We start from the raw sequence: 19289 nt of genomic DNA, 5'->3' as shown, positions 1-19289 counted from the left end.
TTGTTGCTTGGTGGTCACATATTCTTTCAGTCTGTCCTGGAAGTTCTTTATCTCTCCTCCCATTCTGAATTAGAGCCTTGCTGGATAAAGTATTCTTGTCTGCATATTTTCCTCATTTAGCACCCTGATATATCATGGTAGTCCTTTCTTGCCTGCCAAGTCTCTATGGATAGGTCTGATACCAGTCTAATGTTCCTACTCCTGTAGGTTAGGAACCTCTTGTCTCAAGCTGCTTTCAGGATTTTCTCTTTATCTCTGCAATTTGCAAGCTTCACTATTATATGTCAGGGTGTTGATCTATTTTTATTGATTTTGGGAAGGGTCATCTCTACCTCTTAGACAAGAATGCCTATTTCCTTCCTCGGGTTAGGGAAGTGCTCAGCTATGATTTGCTCAAATATACCTTCTGGCCCTCTCTCTCTTTATTCTCCTTTGGGCATTTCAGTAATTCTGATATTGTTTCATTTTATGGCATCACTGATTTCTCAAAGCCTCCCTTCATGATCTACTGGTTGTTTTTCTCTCTTTCCTCAGCTTCCTTCCTTTCCATCAACTTGTCTCCTATGTCACTTACTCTCTTGTGCCTCATTTACCCTAGCTGTTAGAGCATCCAATTTAGACTGCATCTTAGTTAGAGCATTTTAAATTTCAGCCTAATTCGATCTCATTTCTGCACTAAGAGATTCTTTATTGTCTTTTATGCTTTTTTTCAAGCCCAGCTAGTAAACTTTATAGTTGTTATCCTGAATTCCATTTCCAACATTTTATTTAAATCCATATTGATTAGATCTGTGGCAGAGTGTTACCTCTGGTTCTTTCCTTTCTCATAAATTCCTCATTCTGGTCATTTTTCTCAGAGAAGAATGGATGAATGAATGAGCACTATTAAAAATATCAACCATGACCCAAGTGAAATACACACTAGACAAATCTGAAGAGGTCAAACACCAGAAGAGAAAAAGAAAGAAAATAGGGAAAGAAAAAAAAGGGAGGAAGAGAGAATATAATCTCACAGAGTGGACAAAACAGGGTGATCCATTTGGTCCTGAGTGTATTTTGACCTGTGTGTTAGAAGACACTAAATCCCAAAATTGTAAAGAAAGCAAAGCTTATATATATACAAAAGTAAAACTGAATAGAGTTGAAGGAAGCCAAAAATGAAGAGTATTTCTATAAAATGTAAATGTAAAAACTGAAAGTTAAAAAAAGACTTAAAAACAAAGAGTTCCATTAGAAACGACAAATACCCACCATTTGCTTCGACGTGGATGGAACTGGAGGGTATTATGCTGAGTGAAGTAAGTCAATCAGAGAAGGACAAACATTATATGGTCTCATTCATTTGGGGAATATAAAAAATAGTGAAAGGGAATAAAGGGGAAAGGAGAAAAAATGAGTGGGAAATGTCAGAGAGGGAGACTCCTAACTCTGGAAAACGAACTAGGGGTGGTGGAAGGGGAGGTGGGCGGGGGGTGGAGGTGACTGTGTGACAGGCACTGAGGGGGGCACTTGATGGGATGAGCACTGGGTGTTATTCTATATGTTGGTAAATTGAACACCAATAAAAAATAAATTTATAAAAAAAGAGTTGTTAAAATAAGAAACTAATTGAAAGGGAAAAAAAGAAAAAGAAATGGAGATTTTTAAACTAAAATATTAATCAATTATGAGAAAAAAACCTTGAATTCTATATACTATTTTCCCTGAGCACTGAAGTTTTATAGTCCTGTGTGGTTCATAAGCATGCTGTTCTTCTGTTCTTCCAGTTGGTCTTCTCGGGGAGGGGCCTGCAGTGATGATTCTCAGGTGTCTGTGCCTGGGTGCAGTTGTGCCAGGGGACTAGGCTCAGTGTAAGATGATTTTGGTTGCTCTGTATGGCTTGTGTTCCCTGCAGGGTTTCCACACCCCTTTAGAGGATCAAAATAAAAATGACTGGCCATCCCCAGAGCCATAGATTGTGGTCCCCTCTCTTAAGTAAACACTTAGAGATAAGTGGTCCTCACTTCTGTGTGTGCCACAGTCTGCAGACTCCTTTTGAGGGAAGGCAGAGGGTCTGGTGTTTCTGTACTTTGTAGCACCCTGGCACGGAGAGTGGTCACCCAGTTGATTGTGCACCCACTCCACCCCTCTCAGGGAAAGGTGGAGGGTCCCCACATTCCTGTCCTTTGCAGAGTCCCCACTTAGAGACCAATTACTGGATCGGGCTATGGCTCACTGTTTATGGCAAAGTGAGCTGAGAGCCCCCTCCAGGACTCATTGACTGTAACCAGGTTCCCAGCTCCAACACTTGGGAACTCCACTGGCTCAGGCACCCCCATTGTTTCTGTGAATCCTGACACCAGACTGTCCCACCTAGAATTCTGCTCTGTTTCACCGCGTGGGCACCTTTCAGGCAGCAGTGTCTGTCTCTGGAGCAGATTTTTAAGAGTTCTGACGTTGCCCCCCAGAGCTGTATCACTTTCCAAGAGCTGGCTTACAGAGCTATTACTTCCCTCCCCCACCATTTATCTTTAGATATCTCCCCTCAGAATCACTGCTCTGAACATCCTACCTTGCAAAAAGCGGTCACTTTTCTATTTGCAGAGTTCCAGGTATTCTTGTCTTACATATTGGGTTGAATTCATGAGTGTTCAGAATGATTTGATGGTTATTTAGCTAAATTCAAGGGACCAGATGAAACAAGGTCCCCTACTCTGCTGCCATCTTGCCTCCCCCTTATCCTGCTATTGAGCTTCTTTTGACATTTTTCTTATGTATGTCTACTAACAACAAATTATCCTAAAGCCTTTATTTTTTTCTTCATTTTGAATAGATCATTTCACTGGATATAGAAATATCAACATTTTAATGATATTTAATTACCTCTTGGTTTATTTAGGTTCCGATGAGCTATCCATGGACATTCTTATCTTTGTTTCTCTGTATATATTATATCATTTTTCTTGGTCTGCTTTTTAAGATTTTATCTCTATCTCTGGTTTTCAGCAAATTTATTATCATGAGCCTTGCTATGATTTTCTTTACATTCACCCTGCTTGTGGTTTATTGAGCTTCTTGGAACTGTGGATTTATAATTTTCATTAAATTTATATGATTTTCATTAATATTATGTCACTGACTTTTTCTATTCCCACTACCTCCTGGCACTCCAATCATATGTATTTTAGAATACCTCATATTATCCCACAGATCACTGAAATTCTGTTCAGTTTTTCCATATTTTTTCCCTCTGCATTTCATTTTGGATAATTTCTATTGTGGTTATTTGATTTCATAGACTATTTTCCTGTGTAATATTTAATCTACTATTAAGCTGATCCAGTGAAATTTTCATCTCAGATTTTGTAGTTTTCATTTATATAGGTTCCATTTAATTCTTTTTCGATATTTTTTTTACGTCCTCATTCTATTCATGCTGTCTTTTTTTATTTTTTTTTATTTTTTTATTTTTTTTTTCATGCTGTCTTTTTTAAATACTTGAGCACATTTTAAAAATCCTTGTCTGCTGATTGCATTATCTCTGACTCTACTTTTATTAACTGATTTTTCTCTTGATGATCAGCTCATTGTCCTGCTCTTTTGCATATCTAGTAATTGCTTCCTGGCTGCTAAAGTTGGTGACTATTCCGTTGTAGGGTGTCTAGACTTTGTTTCCTCGTTTAAAGAGTGTTGTATATGCATTAAAAATGTTTGGCAGACATTGTAACTTGAAGATGAATTGGTTTCTTTCAAGATTGTTTTTAAGCTTATTTGGGGCTTTCAAGGTTGTTTTTAACCTTTACTTAGGGCTAATTTATTCATATTAGTAACGTAAGACTCCTCTGTGGCCTCTATTCTAATGCCCCCAAAGTTAGTTTTACCCTAGCTAGGTGGAACTTGAGTATTTCCCAATCCTGTAAATAGCTTTAGAGATTATTTACCCTGTAACTTCCCAACAGTCACTGGTCCAACTTCATGCAGTTTCTATGCATCTAAAGTTTACTATTAAGCAATAAATTCAAGGGGACTTCTGTGCTTATTCTGTGTTTTTTCTGTATAGCTCTCTACTCTGTGGCAGTCTCCCTGACACATTCCAGCTGCCTACCCTCACTCCAACTCTGATCTGTTTTTTCAACTCAGTGAACCTGCTATGTTCTGCTTAGCTTCTTCCTACCTGCACTGTGGCCTGAAAAGTGCCTCAAGGCCGGAAGTTAGTGTGATTGTAGGGCTTCATTTGCTTCTGTTCTTACCTTTATCACAGTTCTGTACTGCCTGTTGTCCAAGATCTGGAAACAGCTGTTTCATATATTGTGTCCTGACTTCTTGTGCTTTGTGGTAGATCAGTCCCAGAATCAGTCATCCCGTTATAGTCAGAGTGGAGCAATGCTGCCAAGTATTTTTTTTTTAACTTTGCAATTGAAAAGCAAACTTCTGGAATCAGTGGTTCTGTGGTGGAAGAGCGTAAAGGGGAAGAGATTCAGAGGTAACTATATAAATTTATGTAACATTTGCCAGAAGTTTAAGAAATGCATTATATTCAGAAATGTTTTCTTCTTGATTTCAAAATAAGACCCGGTGGAACTATTAAACTTATTTTGGGAAGTTTCTACTTTAGGTTCTATACTTCTGTACGATGAAGGTTAATTAGATGGTTTCGTGAATATTGCAATATTGTTGATTTGGATCAATGATGATGATGATGATGGGGCAGTTGCTCCTGCTACTGATGATGACGACAACAAGATTTATTTAGGCACCTCCAATGAACCAGGCACTGTGTCAGGCTCTTTCCATCAGTTCCCTTTACTCTTCCACTAGAGGGCTGCACACTAGAAGTTATGAGCTCCAGAAACTCAGGGAGGTGATGTTAGTTCCTCAGGCTCACACACTAAGGAGTGAACACTCCATGACTACATTACTCCGTAGTGACCTAGTAGCTAGAGCCAGAGGACAATCTGAGCTCGCCTCTAATGGTGCCTCCTTCCACTACTCTGTTGCCCTCTGATGCTCTCTTCACCTGAGTTTTCCCATCTGGCACATTTTAGTGGAAAACAGTTAACTCTTTCCCTAGGGAGGCTGTGCTATTATATAGATGTTTTGCATTATTTTGCTTTGAATAACAGTATATGTAAATGTGCTCCTGGAGGTTAAAATTACATTTATTTTTTAAAGCTTGGCCTATCCCACTGGGATAAATAGTTGAAAATAAGGGGGAGGAAAAGGCAGGCTGGAGAGAATGTGAGTCACATGGAATTGCTCCTTCTTCCCCCTTCCTGCCCAACACATACTCCTGTTAGGATATAAGCTGCCATGGCAGAGGAAAGAGTCGTACATTTCCTATCATGGAGTCCTCACTGGTTCTGATAGTCAGCATCCAGAGTGGATTAATCCAGACATTACTCATTAACTCTGCATCAGGATGATGTGCAGGGGCAGATGTTCTTGCTGAGAAGAATAAAAGCCTCCTATAGCACCTGGAAGACTTTAGCACACACGGTCCCCAGCCAGATCACAAAGAGATTCTAGTGAACATGGGCCCTTTGCTGCCTCTAACCATCTACCTCTTGTTCAGAGGTTGGCATATCTCCTGGACTTCAGCTCTCCCATGGGCCCTGCATTGTTGAGCCCTCCCTATCTTCAATTGCCTTTCCTGGCATTTGAATCATCACTTCGATGATGTGATAATATCTGCAAGTTGGGAAAATAAAAGTGGCATTTGTTTAGCCATAATTAATGAAATATTTATGTTGCATGAGACTATGTGATAAAACCTTAGGCTTAGAGTCCTTTTGCTTCTGATTACATTTGGGATTTTTTTTTCTATGACCAGACATTCTGACGCCAGCTCTTTTACACTGAGCAGATGTCATGTAGTAAAAATGGGTGCCAGATGCTGTGAGCCACAGAAGGGCGATTTGTTTAAGAGCTGGCTCTGACTTTTTTGCATTCAATTACTCTGCAGAACAAACCTTACACGAGCATTTAGGTAACTCAGCTAACTTCAGACAAGCATTTTAATAATAGATTTCATCTCTGAATGCATTCTAACCAACACACCATATAAATGGTGTTTAAGGAATTAATTGATTTCTGCATAATACCTTTTTTTTTTAATATGAAAGGAGAGCTGCAAAGCTTTTGGCAGGGACCCAGAAATGTAATTAACGTGGAGGGCCAAATTTTCAGTTGCCCTTAGGTACTGCCTCTTCCGACTCACGGCAGGTGCAGTGAGGGAAGAGCAGGGAGGAAGGGAATGACGGTAAGAAGGGAGGAGGGAAGAAGCAGTTTGGGGTCACGAGGCAGGAAAAGAAGCTGGGGATTCAGTGAGTTCTTCTGTTCCCATTTCAGGTTCCCGACACATCCCCATCCAAACGCAGGTGACAGGGGCCACCTCTTCTACCTCTAACACCAGCATCTCCTCTGCAGATGAAGATTTTCATCCCCAACCTTCCTTGCGGTCAAAGGTAACTACACTTGGCAAACTAAAGAGGGCCTTGGCTTGTGGGGGCCATTTACCATCCGGATTTCAGACCCAATGTGGACTCCAGCTGCAGTGGTTTCGTTAGGAGGATCACGTTTCATTGCTTCTGACAGCAACCGCTTTTTACCTGGAACACCCTAAGAATTATCTTTTTTTTTTTTAACTTTTAGAAGCTCGCCTTTCTTAGAGACTCCAATTGGCAGGAAAAAAAAAAACAGACATATTTACTTAAAATCATTTGGTGACTGCAGCTCTTAAAGTGGGTTTAATACGTGGTCCAACAAGCAAACCATCGAAAAAATTACAACAAGCAGATGCATATTTCCCTGAGGGAAACACAGCTTCATTTAAGAAGCACTAGAGGCAGATTGCATGGAAAATGTTATGTTTATTCTAATCAGAAATATGAAATGAACCATGCAGTTGCATCTAGACACGGATACTCCAAGGGTCCCTGCTGTGGAAGGAGGGACTAGCTGCGTGCTGGCTAGGGAGATGGCTGTTCTCTTTGGTTCATGAACGTATTTCTGGAAAACACTTTAAACAATTCCCATACCCGTAGATTTAAAAATGCAAACACCGTTTTATGTCTTTAAATGTGTGTGTGTGTGTCATATACGTGAAGACACATCCCACGACCAAATCTCACTGTTGTTTTCTCTATCCACCGGGGCTAGAACATTTTCACTGGGACCGAGGGATGAATGGTTGGACCTAAAATGCTTCCCGGGAGAACAGAGAAGCAGTTCACTGTGCTAACAGTGTTTATTTTTTGGAGCAGTGAGGATCTGAGGAGAAAGGGAGAGAACCAAATTTATTTACTTAGACTCAACTTTTCCATGTCTGGCATTAGGAACTTTGGCATCATCTCAAATCACTCAGGGGTTCCAGCTCCCCACGGCCCAGCTTAGAGCAAGTCAGGAGGGGCCTGGGACATGGCATGAGAGAGAGAGAAAGAGAGAGAGAGAGTGTGTGTGTGTGAGAGAGAGAGACAGAGACAGAGACAGAGACAGAAAAAGAGGAGGAGGAAGGGACCGAGGGAAGGAGCGAGGAGGGAAGGATTGCAAATGAAAGAGAATGTGTATGGGTTTCTCATTTCTAACTATGGGCATCTCTGATTGGTTCAGTATTCAGCACAAATGAATTTGGCGTGTGATGTTGATTCCTGGGGTTTCTTTGCTGTCCCCTCATCCCTTTAAGTGACCTTGAGTTAAGTGTGTATTCATTTGAATACAGACATTCATCAGCCATTCTAACAGCCACTCCAACACTCATGGAGAATAAGAAAATGGAATGGCCCAAACGCATCAGAGAGCAAGACCATAAGATCTAGGGCGAGCCGTGCAAGTAGCTCCTTGTCGTCCTGCTGGCCCAGAACAGAGCCTGTCAGCACTTAAGCTTGCAGCGTGGAAAAGCTTGCCTGCTTCACCTGGCCTCTGACCACTCTTACAGGAAGGGAAGCTGACCAAAAGGTTATTTCTTTCCTACTCCCCACGGGCTCACCCTGAAACAACAAGGGTTTTCCCCCCTCTGGTTTCATCTCTTCTGCTCCATACAGGTGTGTCCCCAGCCCTTTGGCACAGAGCCCAGGTCAGCTCAAATGAACCTTTGTGCAGGAAACTGGAGACAGGATGTGAACACTCCACCCCTTCCATTTGCTTTGGCCCTCCCCACCACCTCTCCTCCCAAAGCCATGCCTGGACCTGGGAGACCAGGGCAGGCACTCGTCCTCGGTCCTGCCTCGGTCCGTCCTCGGTCCTCGTCCTCTCCCTCTCTCTGTCCTTTGTCTTTTCCTTCCTTGTCCGGAGCCTCTTTCCTTGCCTCTCTGTGCTGTCATTGCCACTTTTGAGGCTATAAGGACTGTGCCTGGGACATCATAAGACTAGATGAGCATTTGTGAATAAATCATCCTTCTTGGGATCCCTGGGTGGCGCAGCGGTTTAGCGCCTGCCTTTGGCCCAGGGCGCGATCCTGGAGATCCGGGATCGAATCCCACATCGGGCTCCCGGTGCATGGAGCCTGCTTCTCTCTCTGCCTGTGTCTCTGCCTCTCTCTCTCTCTCTCTGTGACTATCATAAAAAAAAAAAATCATCCTTCTTTTCTGTGTCAACATATTTTAATAAAAGGCAGTAGTGATTTTCTTTCCTCCTCCAGGTCCTAGTTCACTAACTCTTGAAAAAGCAGTAGGGTTTTGGCAGCTGAGCTGTTGGAAGTGTTAAGATGGGGTGATGCTGCCAAGGCATCCCCCCCTTGAAATGATATTAAATGGTCTTAATTTAAGGGGAAACCTTGACATTCCTACAAGGCAGGGGTTTTTGACATACCTTCACAGTATTGGGTCTAGGAAAGGCTGTGTAGACCAGCTGAAAACGAGGATGCTGGATTCAGCTACTTGGGCTTAACTCCTGGCTCTACCAATTACTAATTGTGCCATCTTGGCCAAGTTATGTAACTCCAAGGTTTGGTTGACTTATCTGTACTCTAAGTGTAATTTGAGGAATAAATGAGCTGATACATGTGAAGTAATCAGTGTAATATCTGCCATACAGCATTCAGGATGCGCTGGGGCTTATTAGATAATATAATGGAAGCTCAAGAGATACTTGTGAGTCTATAGATTGAATTAGAAAGTCTCTGGGCACCAACTACCAGTGATCTCCACCATGCCCTCCTGCCAGAAAGGTCCCGCCTATTTAATGGTGAGCTTCCTACCCTCCCTCCCCCACCAAATGGCCCAGACCCTCTGTTCAGAATGGCTGACAGTAAATCAGGAGGTTATCTCATAAAAATAGAGATGATATGATATGGAATAAGTTTGAGATCAGAAAGCTAAAATTTCCTTCCACGGATGAAATAAATCTTTAAGATTCTAGATCCTAAGGAGCATTCTAGAAAAATGAAATGTCTTCATTAAGATAAATATTTTCGGGATCCCTGGGTGGCGCAGCGGTTTGGCGCCTGCCTTTGACCCAGGGCGCGATCCTGGAGACCTGGGATCGAATCCCACATCGGGCTCCCGATGCATGGAGCCTGCTTCTCCCTCTGCCTATGTCTCTGCCTCTCTCTCTTTCTCTCTCTGTGACTATCATAAATAAATAAAAATTTAAAAAAAAAAGATAAATATTTTCACTGATGACCCGTAGATACTCTGAAGTCTCAAAGCTGGCTGCTTTCCTGAGGAGCATGATGGTCTCTCCATCCATAGCCATGGAATGGGTGACTGAATGACCAGGATCCACAAGTTCCTGGAAATGCACACACTTTTCAGGCATAACCTCTGACCTCTGTCATGGGCCTGGATTCCTCTGGCAGTACCTAGGGTAGGCCTATTAATCCATCCTTCCCTTGTGGATTTATACTCCCTTTAATGACCAAACATCCAGTTCAACCACAGATACTGAATGCCCAGGCACCAGACTAGCTGTAACAATGTTTTAATTCCATATTTGTTTCTGCCAGCATTAAAAAGAATTCTTCAGCATGCTCTAATCTTAATCCTAATATGTAGAAAGTGAATGAGTACACAGCAAGAAGACAAACTCACAGTAAAACTAGCCCAATTTGAACATTTGCTTGTATACATAGGATGTAGATATATGTGTATATTATATACAATTATATACACATGCACACATATATGAAAAATACCTGATTTTATTCTATTATGATCATGCTAATTTATGATATTATAATCTGATAATCATGCCACTAATAATAAAAATCATAGTATTTAGGTATTTATCCCATATTTTTTTCAAGTATTCTATGAAGGGCATGACCCACATTCTCTCAATTAATTCTTATCACAGTCTCCATAAGGTAGCATTAAATCATTTTCATCACTTTGAAGTTCAGAAAGTTGTGTGGCATGCTGAAATCACACAGCTTGGCTGGGATTTGATGCCAATTCTGCAGGGCTCCGGGGCCCAGTGCTCTACCAGTATTCTCTGCTGTCTCTCCAACCAGAAGTGTCTCCTCTGCTTTCCAATATGTGGATGTGGCCACACTGTTACTTTTCCTTTCTCTGGTGTTTAAAACCTGGAAGTGACACCATCAAGATCTACATCTATTTTCAATGCATCCATGTTGAGTGTTCTGGATTTTACAAGCCCGGGCATACACAAAACCCAGTGACAATGATGACATATTTGCACAAGCAAAGTGAAGTAGGGAAGGGAAGCAATCTTTTGCCTACCTCAAGCCCAGAAACACTTGTATCTGAATTATTTAGACACATTCCTCTATTCCCAGGTTTAATTAGGCAATGTAGACCCACCTGAGGATTGTTTAAAGATATTAAATTGTTTTTATGGTGTGTTTATGTGTAAGTGTGTGTGTTTCCCACCACCCAGGCTCATTTCTTAGAGCTATGGTAGCATCTATGTAGTTTTTGTGTTATTCTTTTCCTCAACTGAACCAAATCAATTCTCTATAAAGCCACTCCCACTTTTACATCTACATATATACCACTCCCAACCCCAAACACACACACCAGTTTCCCAGTCCAGCACCTACTAGCCACATGTGGCTATTTAAATTTATATTTGAGTTTATTAAAATGAAATTTCAATTTCTTATCCATGCTAGCCTCATTTCAAATGTCCAATAGTCACATGTGGCTAGTGGCTTACATATTTTAGCACAGATATAGGACATTTCCATCATTGCTGGAAGTTCTATTGGACATCATTGTTCTAGAAGCTACACAGTGGTTTGGTTGGAGAAAGCAGAAGCCTGTGTCATTATTTTGCAGATTTTAACCTCATTTTTCTCAGATACAATTTTTCTTCTCTTGGTTTTTGTAGGAGAGGAAGACCCTTAGAAGAAGAAGGAAACTGGAGAAAGCAACAAAACAATTGGTTAAGCAAGAAGAATTGAAAAGACTTCATAAAGCTCAGGTCAGAAAACAAACTTGACTTGAGTGAGTGAGCCTGGCATCTGGGACCTGGGAATTGGGTTGGAAAGCCCTTGGAAGTCTGTATTGTGTTAGGGGAGACGGGCTGGGGGAAGGTCCATCTCTCTTCTCTGAATGACCAGATTCATTCTAAAGGCTCTAACTCAATCCCTGGTGGGACCATGGGGCCTGAAGAGCCTAGGTGTTGAGCTGGCCCACTCCCAACTGCCTTTCCATCTGCAAACATGTGTCCTGCAAGTGAGCCTGGAATGACAGCCAACACATGGCCTTGGGAACCATCCCAAGCCCTGACTGCCACATGGCAGTGGCCTTAGTCTTATCCTCTGTGAGGATACAACTTTCTCCTGACGTCCTGACAGTGCCCCTGCTGAACAGACAATCTATTAGGAGCTGTTTCTATTCCAAGGTTAGTCAAAAACATAAGCAGCTAGCATTTCAGTATAGACTCCCGGTCTTGATTGTTAGCGCTAAGCATTTCTGCCTGAATTGGTCTGTCCATGTCTGTCACAGGCAGACAAAGGATGCAGAAAGTCAAGGCATTCTCCACCTCCCTTCGGACCCCAGATGTAACCTTGAAGAATAGCAGCGTTTTAGGACAGAAGGACTAGAATGACCATTCATATTCATGCAGTGTTCCCTTCTATTCCTTTCTGTAGTTACTTCCTTTTTCTGGCCATGTAGTCCTCCTGAGGAAGGAAGCCGCTTCACCTGAACTCATTTACTCTTCACAGTGACAAGGGAGCCACCACTTTCACCTAGTGGATGGGGAAAATACCCACAAAGTCCCTCTGTCCCCTCTCAACTTCTGAAACAGATTTCCTTGTGAGAATGAGATAAGTCTTGGTGATATGAATTGACAGACTGGCCATCCTCCTCCTTATGGTCTCCCTCCAGATCACAGGTGGTGATGAGAACCATGATAGCCTTTGGTGGCCTCATCTGTTGGCACTCACAGCGGCCCTAAGTCTTTAAGATTTTCATCCTTGGTTTGAAGGAACGACCATTGTATAGCCTGTTCAGCGGCCATAACAACATAGCGCACAATATGTGACTTAAACAACAGGAATTCATTTCTCATAGTTCTGGAGGCTGGAAACCCAAGATCAAAGTGCCTTCAGGATTGGTTTCTGGTGCAGCCTCTCTTCCTGACCTGTAGACACTGCCTTCTTTCTGTGCCCAGGCAGAGAGAAAGAGAGAGATGTCTCTTGTGTCACTTCTGCCCATCAGGTCACCAGTCCTACAGCATTAGGGGCCCACCCTTTATGATCTCATTTAACCTTAAAGGCCCTATCTCTAAATACAGCTACATTGGGGGTTAGGGCTTCAATATATGAATTTGGGGGAGCGGAAACAATTCAGTCTGTAGCAACCATATAGGCATCAATGCATGACAGTCATAAAGTCATTTAAATTCCATTAGTTATTCTACATCATGCCATCAAGAGATGGATTAATAAAAATACAATTGTCTTTAGAAGAGAGGCAGAGGGGATGAAATTACAACAGTGTTACATAGATTTCCCGTCCATTTCAGATTTTGCATTAAAGACTGGGACATAAACACTCTTAGCTGGGATGAGAAGAGCCAGGCGGCTGCTCAGGCCCGACCCCTGTTCACGTCTCTTCAGAGGGTAGGAGGTACTTCAGTGATTGTACTCTGAATCCAGGGGAGACCAGGAAGATGTTGAGTTAAGGAGGAGAGGGGGTGAGAGGTGCAGGGAGTTGAGGGAGGGAAGATATGCACATTCTACCTGCCTAGACAGCTGCCAGCTGTACCTGTTTGGCCAGGTGCAAAGTCTGTTCTGCCCAGAGATGTGCCTTCTGGCAGCATGCTGTTTAAAAGCAGAGGAAATTAATGGGGAACAGAAAGTGTACATGGGAAAGGCTTTCCCCTAATCTTTCTTCCTGGTACAGGCAAGAGAGAAATAGCCAGTAGGGAAACTAAGTACATAAATGCAAACCCAGTCATGACCCCAAATGTTAACAGGTGCTGATGGTAAGTCTAGGGAGAGTGTGAGGTGGTCCCTTAATGGGATCAACACCTTGGGTCTTGTCTTAATAATCTGCTAGGAACAACCACTGTGCACTTCCACACTAAGAGGCCCCTGGGTGTTAGCCCTGTGGTCCACTAAAAGAAAAGTTCCAAGCTATATGGCTGAGGACGGGAGCTGGACACATGGAGCAAGGCACGGCAAGCCCCAGGAGTTGGCCCGGGGTCTCCAGCTCCAGACCAACTTCTCAGGAGGTAGTTGCTGGCTCTTCTTGGGAAAGTGGACCATGACTGTGCTCTGTTTGCCCCTAGAACCTCATCCTAGTTTGAGTAGTAGCTGCCACTCTGTGGATGCTATGGCCAGTTGGAGGCCAAGGTTCAGAGGAGTCTGGGAGCCATGAGAACCACCTCTGGAGCCCGGCATCCTCTGCCCAAGGGCACATCTGGTCATAGAGGACTCTTTTCGTGTCTATTCGGGGGCAGATTGAGCTTCCATACAGACTCTTTGCTTTATGTTTTCACACTGAAGGAGGGAAATGTCAAGGTCTAGTTATCTGGGAATTCAGAGGTCCTTACCCAAGGAGGGACACCGTAAGGGACAGGGGCTCCTTCTTCTTCATCGACCCCCTCCTGTGACTCGGCACCTCGAGAGCCCCCGTGTGACACACAATCCTGGCATTGCAGGCCATCCAGAGGCAGCTGGAGGAGGTGGAGGAGCAGCAGAGGGCCTCAGAGATCCAAGGCGTGAGGCTGGAGAAGGCGCTGAGAGGGGAAACAGGTAGGCAGCCCCGCAGATCGGGGAAGTGGGCACGGGCCCCCGTCTGTGGTCCAAAAATAGTGCCCATCCAACCCTGCTGTCACTGTGTGGAACCCATAGCAGGACCTGGGGCGCCAGGTCCACAGCTGCTTCACATTTCCCAAATCAAACCGATGGTCCGGGGTGAAATTCCTAAGGAACTGGTCAGCCTGTGGGCCTTCTCACTGGTTTTCTGGCCTGCCCAGTCTCACTTCTGCAAGTGTGGATGTTCTTTGCAAGCCAGGGGTTATGAGAAATTCAGGATAACAGTTTGGGTGCTCAGGCAATGTTGGTAGTGAGTCAAAGCCCAGGGAGGGACTCAACGCCCTTGTTTCTCCCTTTCCTAGTTGTGTATCTCTGGCCGGTCATGTTCTAAACTTCTATGAGTTTTTGTTTTCTCCTCTAAAATGGGGGTATTTGTGGTTTCCCTTAGAACTGATATAAAGAAGGATGCCTGGATAGCTCAGTGGTTGAGCATCTGCCTTCAGCTCAGGGCATGATCCCAGAGTCCCTCTGCCTATATCTCTGCCTCTCTCTGTGTCTCTCATTCTAAACTAGTAAAATCTTAAAAACAAAGAATTGACATAAAAATTAAATGAGAAATTATATATATATATACATATATATACATATATGTATATATATATATATATATATAAAGAAAATAAATTAGCATATTGCCTGCCTAGCAAAAGAAATGGTAAGTGTCCCACGAATAAATAGCTTCAGACTCTTAGATAGATCCAAACAGGAGTCCTCTGGTAAAGACCTGCCACGTGGGAATCTTGCAGAGGGTGAGTCTATAGTGATGAACGTGGCACAGTTTCTGTCTTTGAGGGGTTCATGGTCCATTGAAGGACGCAGACCTGTAAGTAAATAAGCCGCACCGCGCGAGGACAAGTGTTATGATAGGAACAAGCATTCGGGAAGAGGGGCACGGGAGCATAGTCATGAGGTTCCTCACTGATCTTGGGAGAAGGGGCTCAGGCTAAGCACCTGGAAGGGGCAACCCATTACAATGGGAACCACAGAAGGAGTAGGAGTTCACCTATTTACTTAGGAAGTGAGAAGATTGTTCTGGAAGAGGGAATGGCACCTGCAAAGGCCAAATGTGAAAAAAAAATGTGAAATGCTTCAGTGAACAAGGAGCCAGCAAAGGATTCGAGGTGAGGGCTGGCCTAAAGAAACCGCATATTTTGGAAGCTGCTTCAGCACTAGTTTACGGCTGGTGAATTGGAAGGCCCCTTAGAGTTAGTGGATGAGAGGTGGTATTGTCTCTTTAGTTTTCGGATGTGATGTCTCTAGCCTTCTGCATTTTGGATATAATCTGTGAAAAACCAGACACTGAAAACCTATCTCTGCGTGCAGTTGCATAAACAACACGCTATTTGTTCGCCAACATAGAGGAAGGTTAGGATTTCGATTCCCTTAAGAGTTCAGTTCTGAGAGTGATGACACCAGCAGGGGCAGACCTAGATTTTGTGAGGCCGGAAGCCTGTGCAAAGTCACGCTGACAAAGTCGTGAGGGGTGTTCCCGGAGCCTTGCAAGGCCTCGACCCAGGGAGGGGCCCTGCAGTGCGAGCTTCACCAGCTGTGTGGTTACCCTGTTTCGGAGTCTCAGGGAAATGCTGGAGTCTGACTTTATCCCTCTGAGCCTCAGTTCTGGTTTGTAAAGTGGCAGGGCTCATCATACCTGTTTCTGGGACTTGTGGTGAGCGTTGGCCAAAACAATTTGTGTGGAAGCCCTAACATAGCACCTGGCATGGGATGGACAGTAAGTGTTCGTTCCTTTTCTTACTAAAGTACATCGTGCATTTCCTTGCAAAGATAACCCAGATCCACCTACCAGGAATAGACTTCATTGCAAAATAACTGTTTCCTGCTTGGAGTGAGAGTCCTGGCCTGTCTCTACAGCCGTTGCCGGGACTCTTGGTACAGTGAGCCGCGCCTGTTGGACGTACAGCCTTATTCCCCAGCCAGAAGGCTCTGCACTGGGCTCTGGGAAGACACAGATTTCAGTGAGAGCCTTAAGAATGAAAAGGATCAACATGCCAACAAAGCTAGGGCCTGTTTCAGTTTCCTGGGGAGGGAAGGTGTGGTGTGGAGAGTCAAATAACAGGTATCAGAGAGCCCAGTGTTCAAATTCTGCTCCATTGCATTTAGGCTGTGTGACCCCAGGAGAATCACTTAACCTCTCAGCCTGCAGATTCCTTATATGAAAAATGGAGCTAATTATCCTCACATTACCAGGTTGTTTTAGAATTAAGGGTGTTGGTGGGCAAAGTGTCTACCAGAGGGTCTACTGCCTTGCAGGCGTCGCACCAATGCCACCTGATACCGTTTTTACAAAATATTCTTAAATATCCACACATATACACTGTGAAAGAGTTGACTGGCTAGTCTTCACTGCTTGAAATTTAAATTCTAGAAACCACATTTTTAAAGCTTCTGAAAATCCCCTTCTCCTCCAAGTATAAAGAAAGGCTATTTTGAAGGATCAGCTAAAGAAAGCCAGCTTGTGTTTTCAAAGGTGTGTCGATCCAGCCAGAAGATGGATTCCCTTCATTCCCTTTACATCCTTAGTAATTCAATTCCCCTGTTCAGTCTATGGGCCTTTCCCTCGCCTTGGTTGTCCTTGCGTGGGTGACAGATGCAGCTCAACATGGGGCTGGAGCCTGGAAGAGTCAAGGAGAATGGGCCCCAAAGGAGACCAAATGGAAGATGTGCAAACCAGGCATCGAAATTAATACACTCCAACTTGTAATAACATTTGTGCAATAATAATATTCCCTTGCAGTTTAATATTCTATTCAGCCCCTTTAAAAGATGGCCCTGGTGCTTAATGAATGACCGATGCTTATTAGGTTAAGTTGTATTTGAGCTGGCCTGTGCTGCTCTGGTTCAAGTGATTTAATGGGAATTATTTAATAGGTATTATTAGGATAATTAGAAAATGATCACAGTTAGGCAATAATATTGAGCTATAAAGGTTGTGAATAACCAAATTTAGAGACAGGCCTGAAAACATGAGTAGTCTGTGACAGTTATGCAAGGCTCCTCTAATAATTACATGCGCCAGCCTGAAAGGCTCTTTTGTTCCTAGGAGTTATTCATTAGGCGGGCATTGAATTAGAGGAACATGCGGGGGTGCAGGATGGAGGGCAATGATGGCTGATGAGCAAAATGAAGCTTTGATGAGCTCCTAATTGTCGTGACAACAATTTCTTCTTTCTTTCTTTCCAACAGTCAGAAATAAGCTCCCCTACCCCCAGGAAGAGTTGTTCTCCATTTTGTCAAGGAAAGGGAAACAAAGAAAAACAAAAATCTAACAACCCACCCTAGATGACAAGTCACGATGTCCTTTAGGGTGTGTGTTGGGAGGTGGGCAGAAGTGTTATGGATGGATGTCCTTGGAAAAAGGGAATGGATTCCTCTGGTGGTTCCAACTGCCCAGAGTAAAAGACCAGGATGTGCAGGGGTCTGACTACCCTGGGCCCCACCCTCTATGAGGAAGATAAGCCAAGCTTTGCCAGCCACTTAGACGCCTCTTGGTCAAGACACTGTTACCTACTGCTTTGTTATCAATGTGGTGGTCAGTGTTAAGTGCTAGAGCCATGGAATTCCCCAATTTTGCAAGAGACCGCCATTCAAATTTAGATGGTGTGGATAACACAATCTGTGCTTTCCTTCAACAGCTGGAGGCAGGTGAAATCTGATAGAAACTGAGAGCACCTTGGAAGGAGAAAAGATTTGTCCCTAGGGGCGGCATACGGGAATTACTTTTCCCTTATAGCTTTACCAACTTTGGGGTAAGGTTTACCAGCTGGTTGTCTGCATTGAGTTTGTTTGTGTTTGTTTGTTTGTTTGTTTGTTTGTTTGTAAGGTTTTTTGAGAGCCAGATGGTTCCTCCTTTGCAAAGATGGAGTTTACAAAGAAATAGCAGGATGTGCCAGGCTTCCAGCAGGTGGCAGCAGGAGCACATGTTATCATGACAGAAACCACAATGAAACCCTAGCCAGGAAGAGGGAAGTAGTTTGGCTTACACTCTGTGGTTTTTATCTTATTGGCTGCTGACAAACAAAAGAAATAATATTTTCCTTGATAATGTAACAATGAGGTATCCTGAAAAGAACACAGATACTGGAATCAGACACTTGTGAGTTTGAATCCCAATGCCATTCATAGATAATGGCCAGGAATAACAAGATTGCAAAGTTGATGGCTAAGCAAGCTAGGGATTTGGATGAGTTTGCCACAATTCTATGAACTAAAAGTAAACAGTGAAATTCAGGGCATCAGAGGACAGGAGTTTTTTTACGTAGAGTCCAGCAAACAGCAGGAACATAGCATGGTACAAGTTGCCCTGTACCCAAGCACTTCAGTGTGACCCAGTAGGCCCAGATGGCAGCTGTGCACACAGAAGATTGTGCCACAGCACAGGAGCTCAGGGCAAGGTACTTGGCAGCCTTTACAACAAGCACTGAACAAGCCAGCCCTCTCCCCAGAAACAAGTAGTTATACAGTAGTCACACTATGGTATCCTGACCTACTTCTCGGAATCGTCTACTTGGCTGATTGCAGGAATGACTCGGGGTTGGAGGATGGTTAGGCCTTGCAGTTTGGCACACCCAGCATAACATATCCAGGAATGCATAGGGTCTACTGCAGATTGCATTACACAACAAATAGTAATCATCCGTTGATTATGTGTTCACCTCTGACTCCAGCCTCAGTGGCCACCCTATAGAAAGTCAGTGGCCTAACAACAAAGATGGGCCCAGTGAGAGTGAGCCTGGGATTGTCATCCTAAAGAAGCCTTGAGTTCTCTCCACTCCATGGATTCTAGGGACATGGAGGTCTCAGAGTTATGTGCCCTAGAGCATAGCTTTATACAAAAAAAGCACCATGACAGCAGCAAGACATGCATTTTATGTTACAAGTTAGTACATTTAAATACATAATTGAATAAAATTCATCAAGAGATAATACTGAATTTTGATACATGTAAAATACTAGTACTTTCCATTCTGTCTCATTTTTAGTGTTTGTTATGACCTATTAGATTAATTTTTGCAACCTTCAGATTTAGAAAATATGGTCCTAATAATTTTTACCCAGAAAAATATTT

The 19289-nt window shown here is 43.3% G+C and overlaps 1 protein-coding gene across 12 annotated transcripts in view; it reads left to right on the top strand.

Moving 5' to 3' along the window:
• LOC121476354 (F-actin-monooxygenase MICAL2) overlaps positions 1-19289 on the top strand; it is a 225678-nt gene that overhangs the window by 185877 nt on the left and 20512 nt on the right. For all 12 annotated transcript variants that reach the window (XM_041730300.1, XM_041730298.1, XM_041730308.1 and 9 more), the window contains 3 exons: positions 6328-6443; positions 11266-11358; positions 14050-14143. In XM_041730300.1, the coding sequence (XP_041586234.1) occupies positions 6328-6443; positions 11266-11358; positions 14050-14143 (303 nt within the window). The remainder of the gene's footprint in view (positions 1-6327; positions 6444-11265; positions 11359-14049; positions 14144-19289) is intronic.

The sequence above is a fragment of the Vulpes lagopus genome, chromosome 15, assembly GCF_018345385.1.
Source record: "Vulpes lagopus strain Blue_001 chromosome 15, ASM1834538v1, whole genome shotgun sequence".
NCBI classification, from domain to species: Eukaryota; Metazoa; Chordata; class Mammalia; order Carnivora; family Canidae; genus Vulpes; species Vulpes lagopus.
This window is presented reverse-complemented; position numbering and strand designations above follow the sequence as displayed.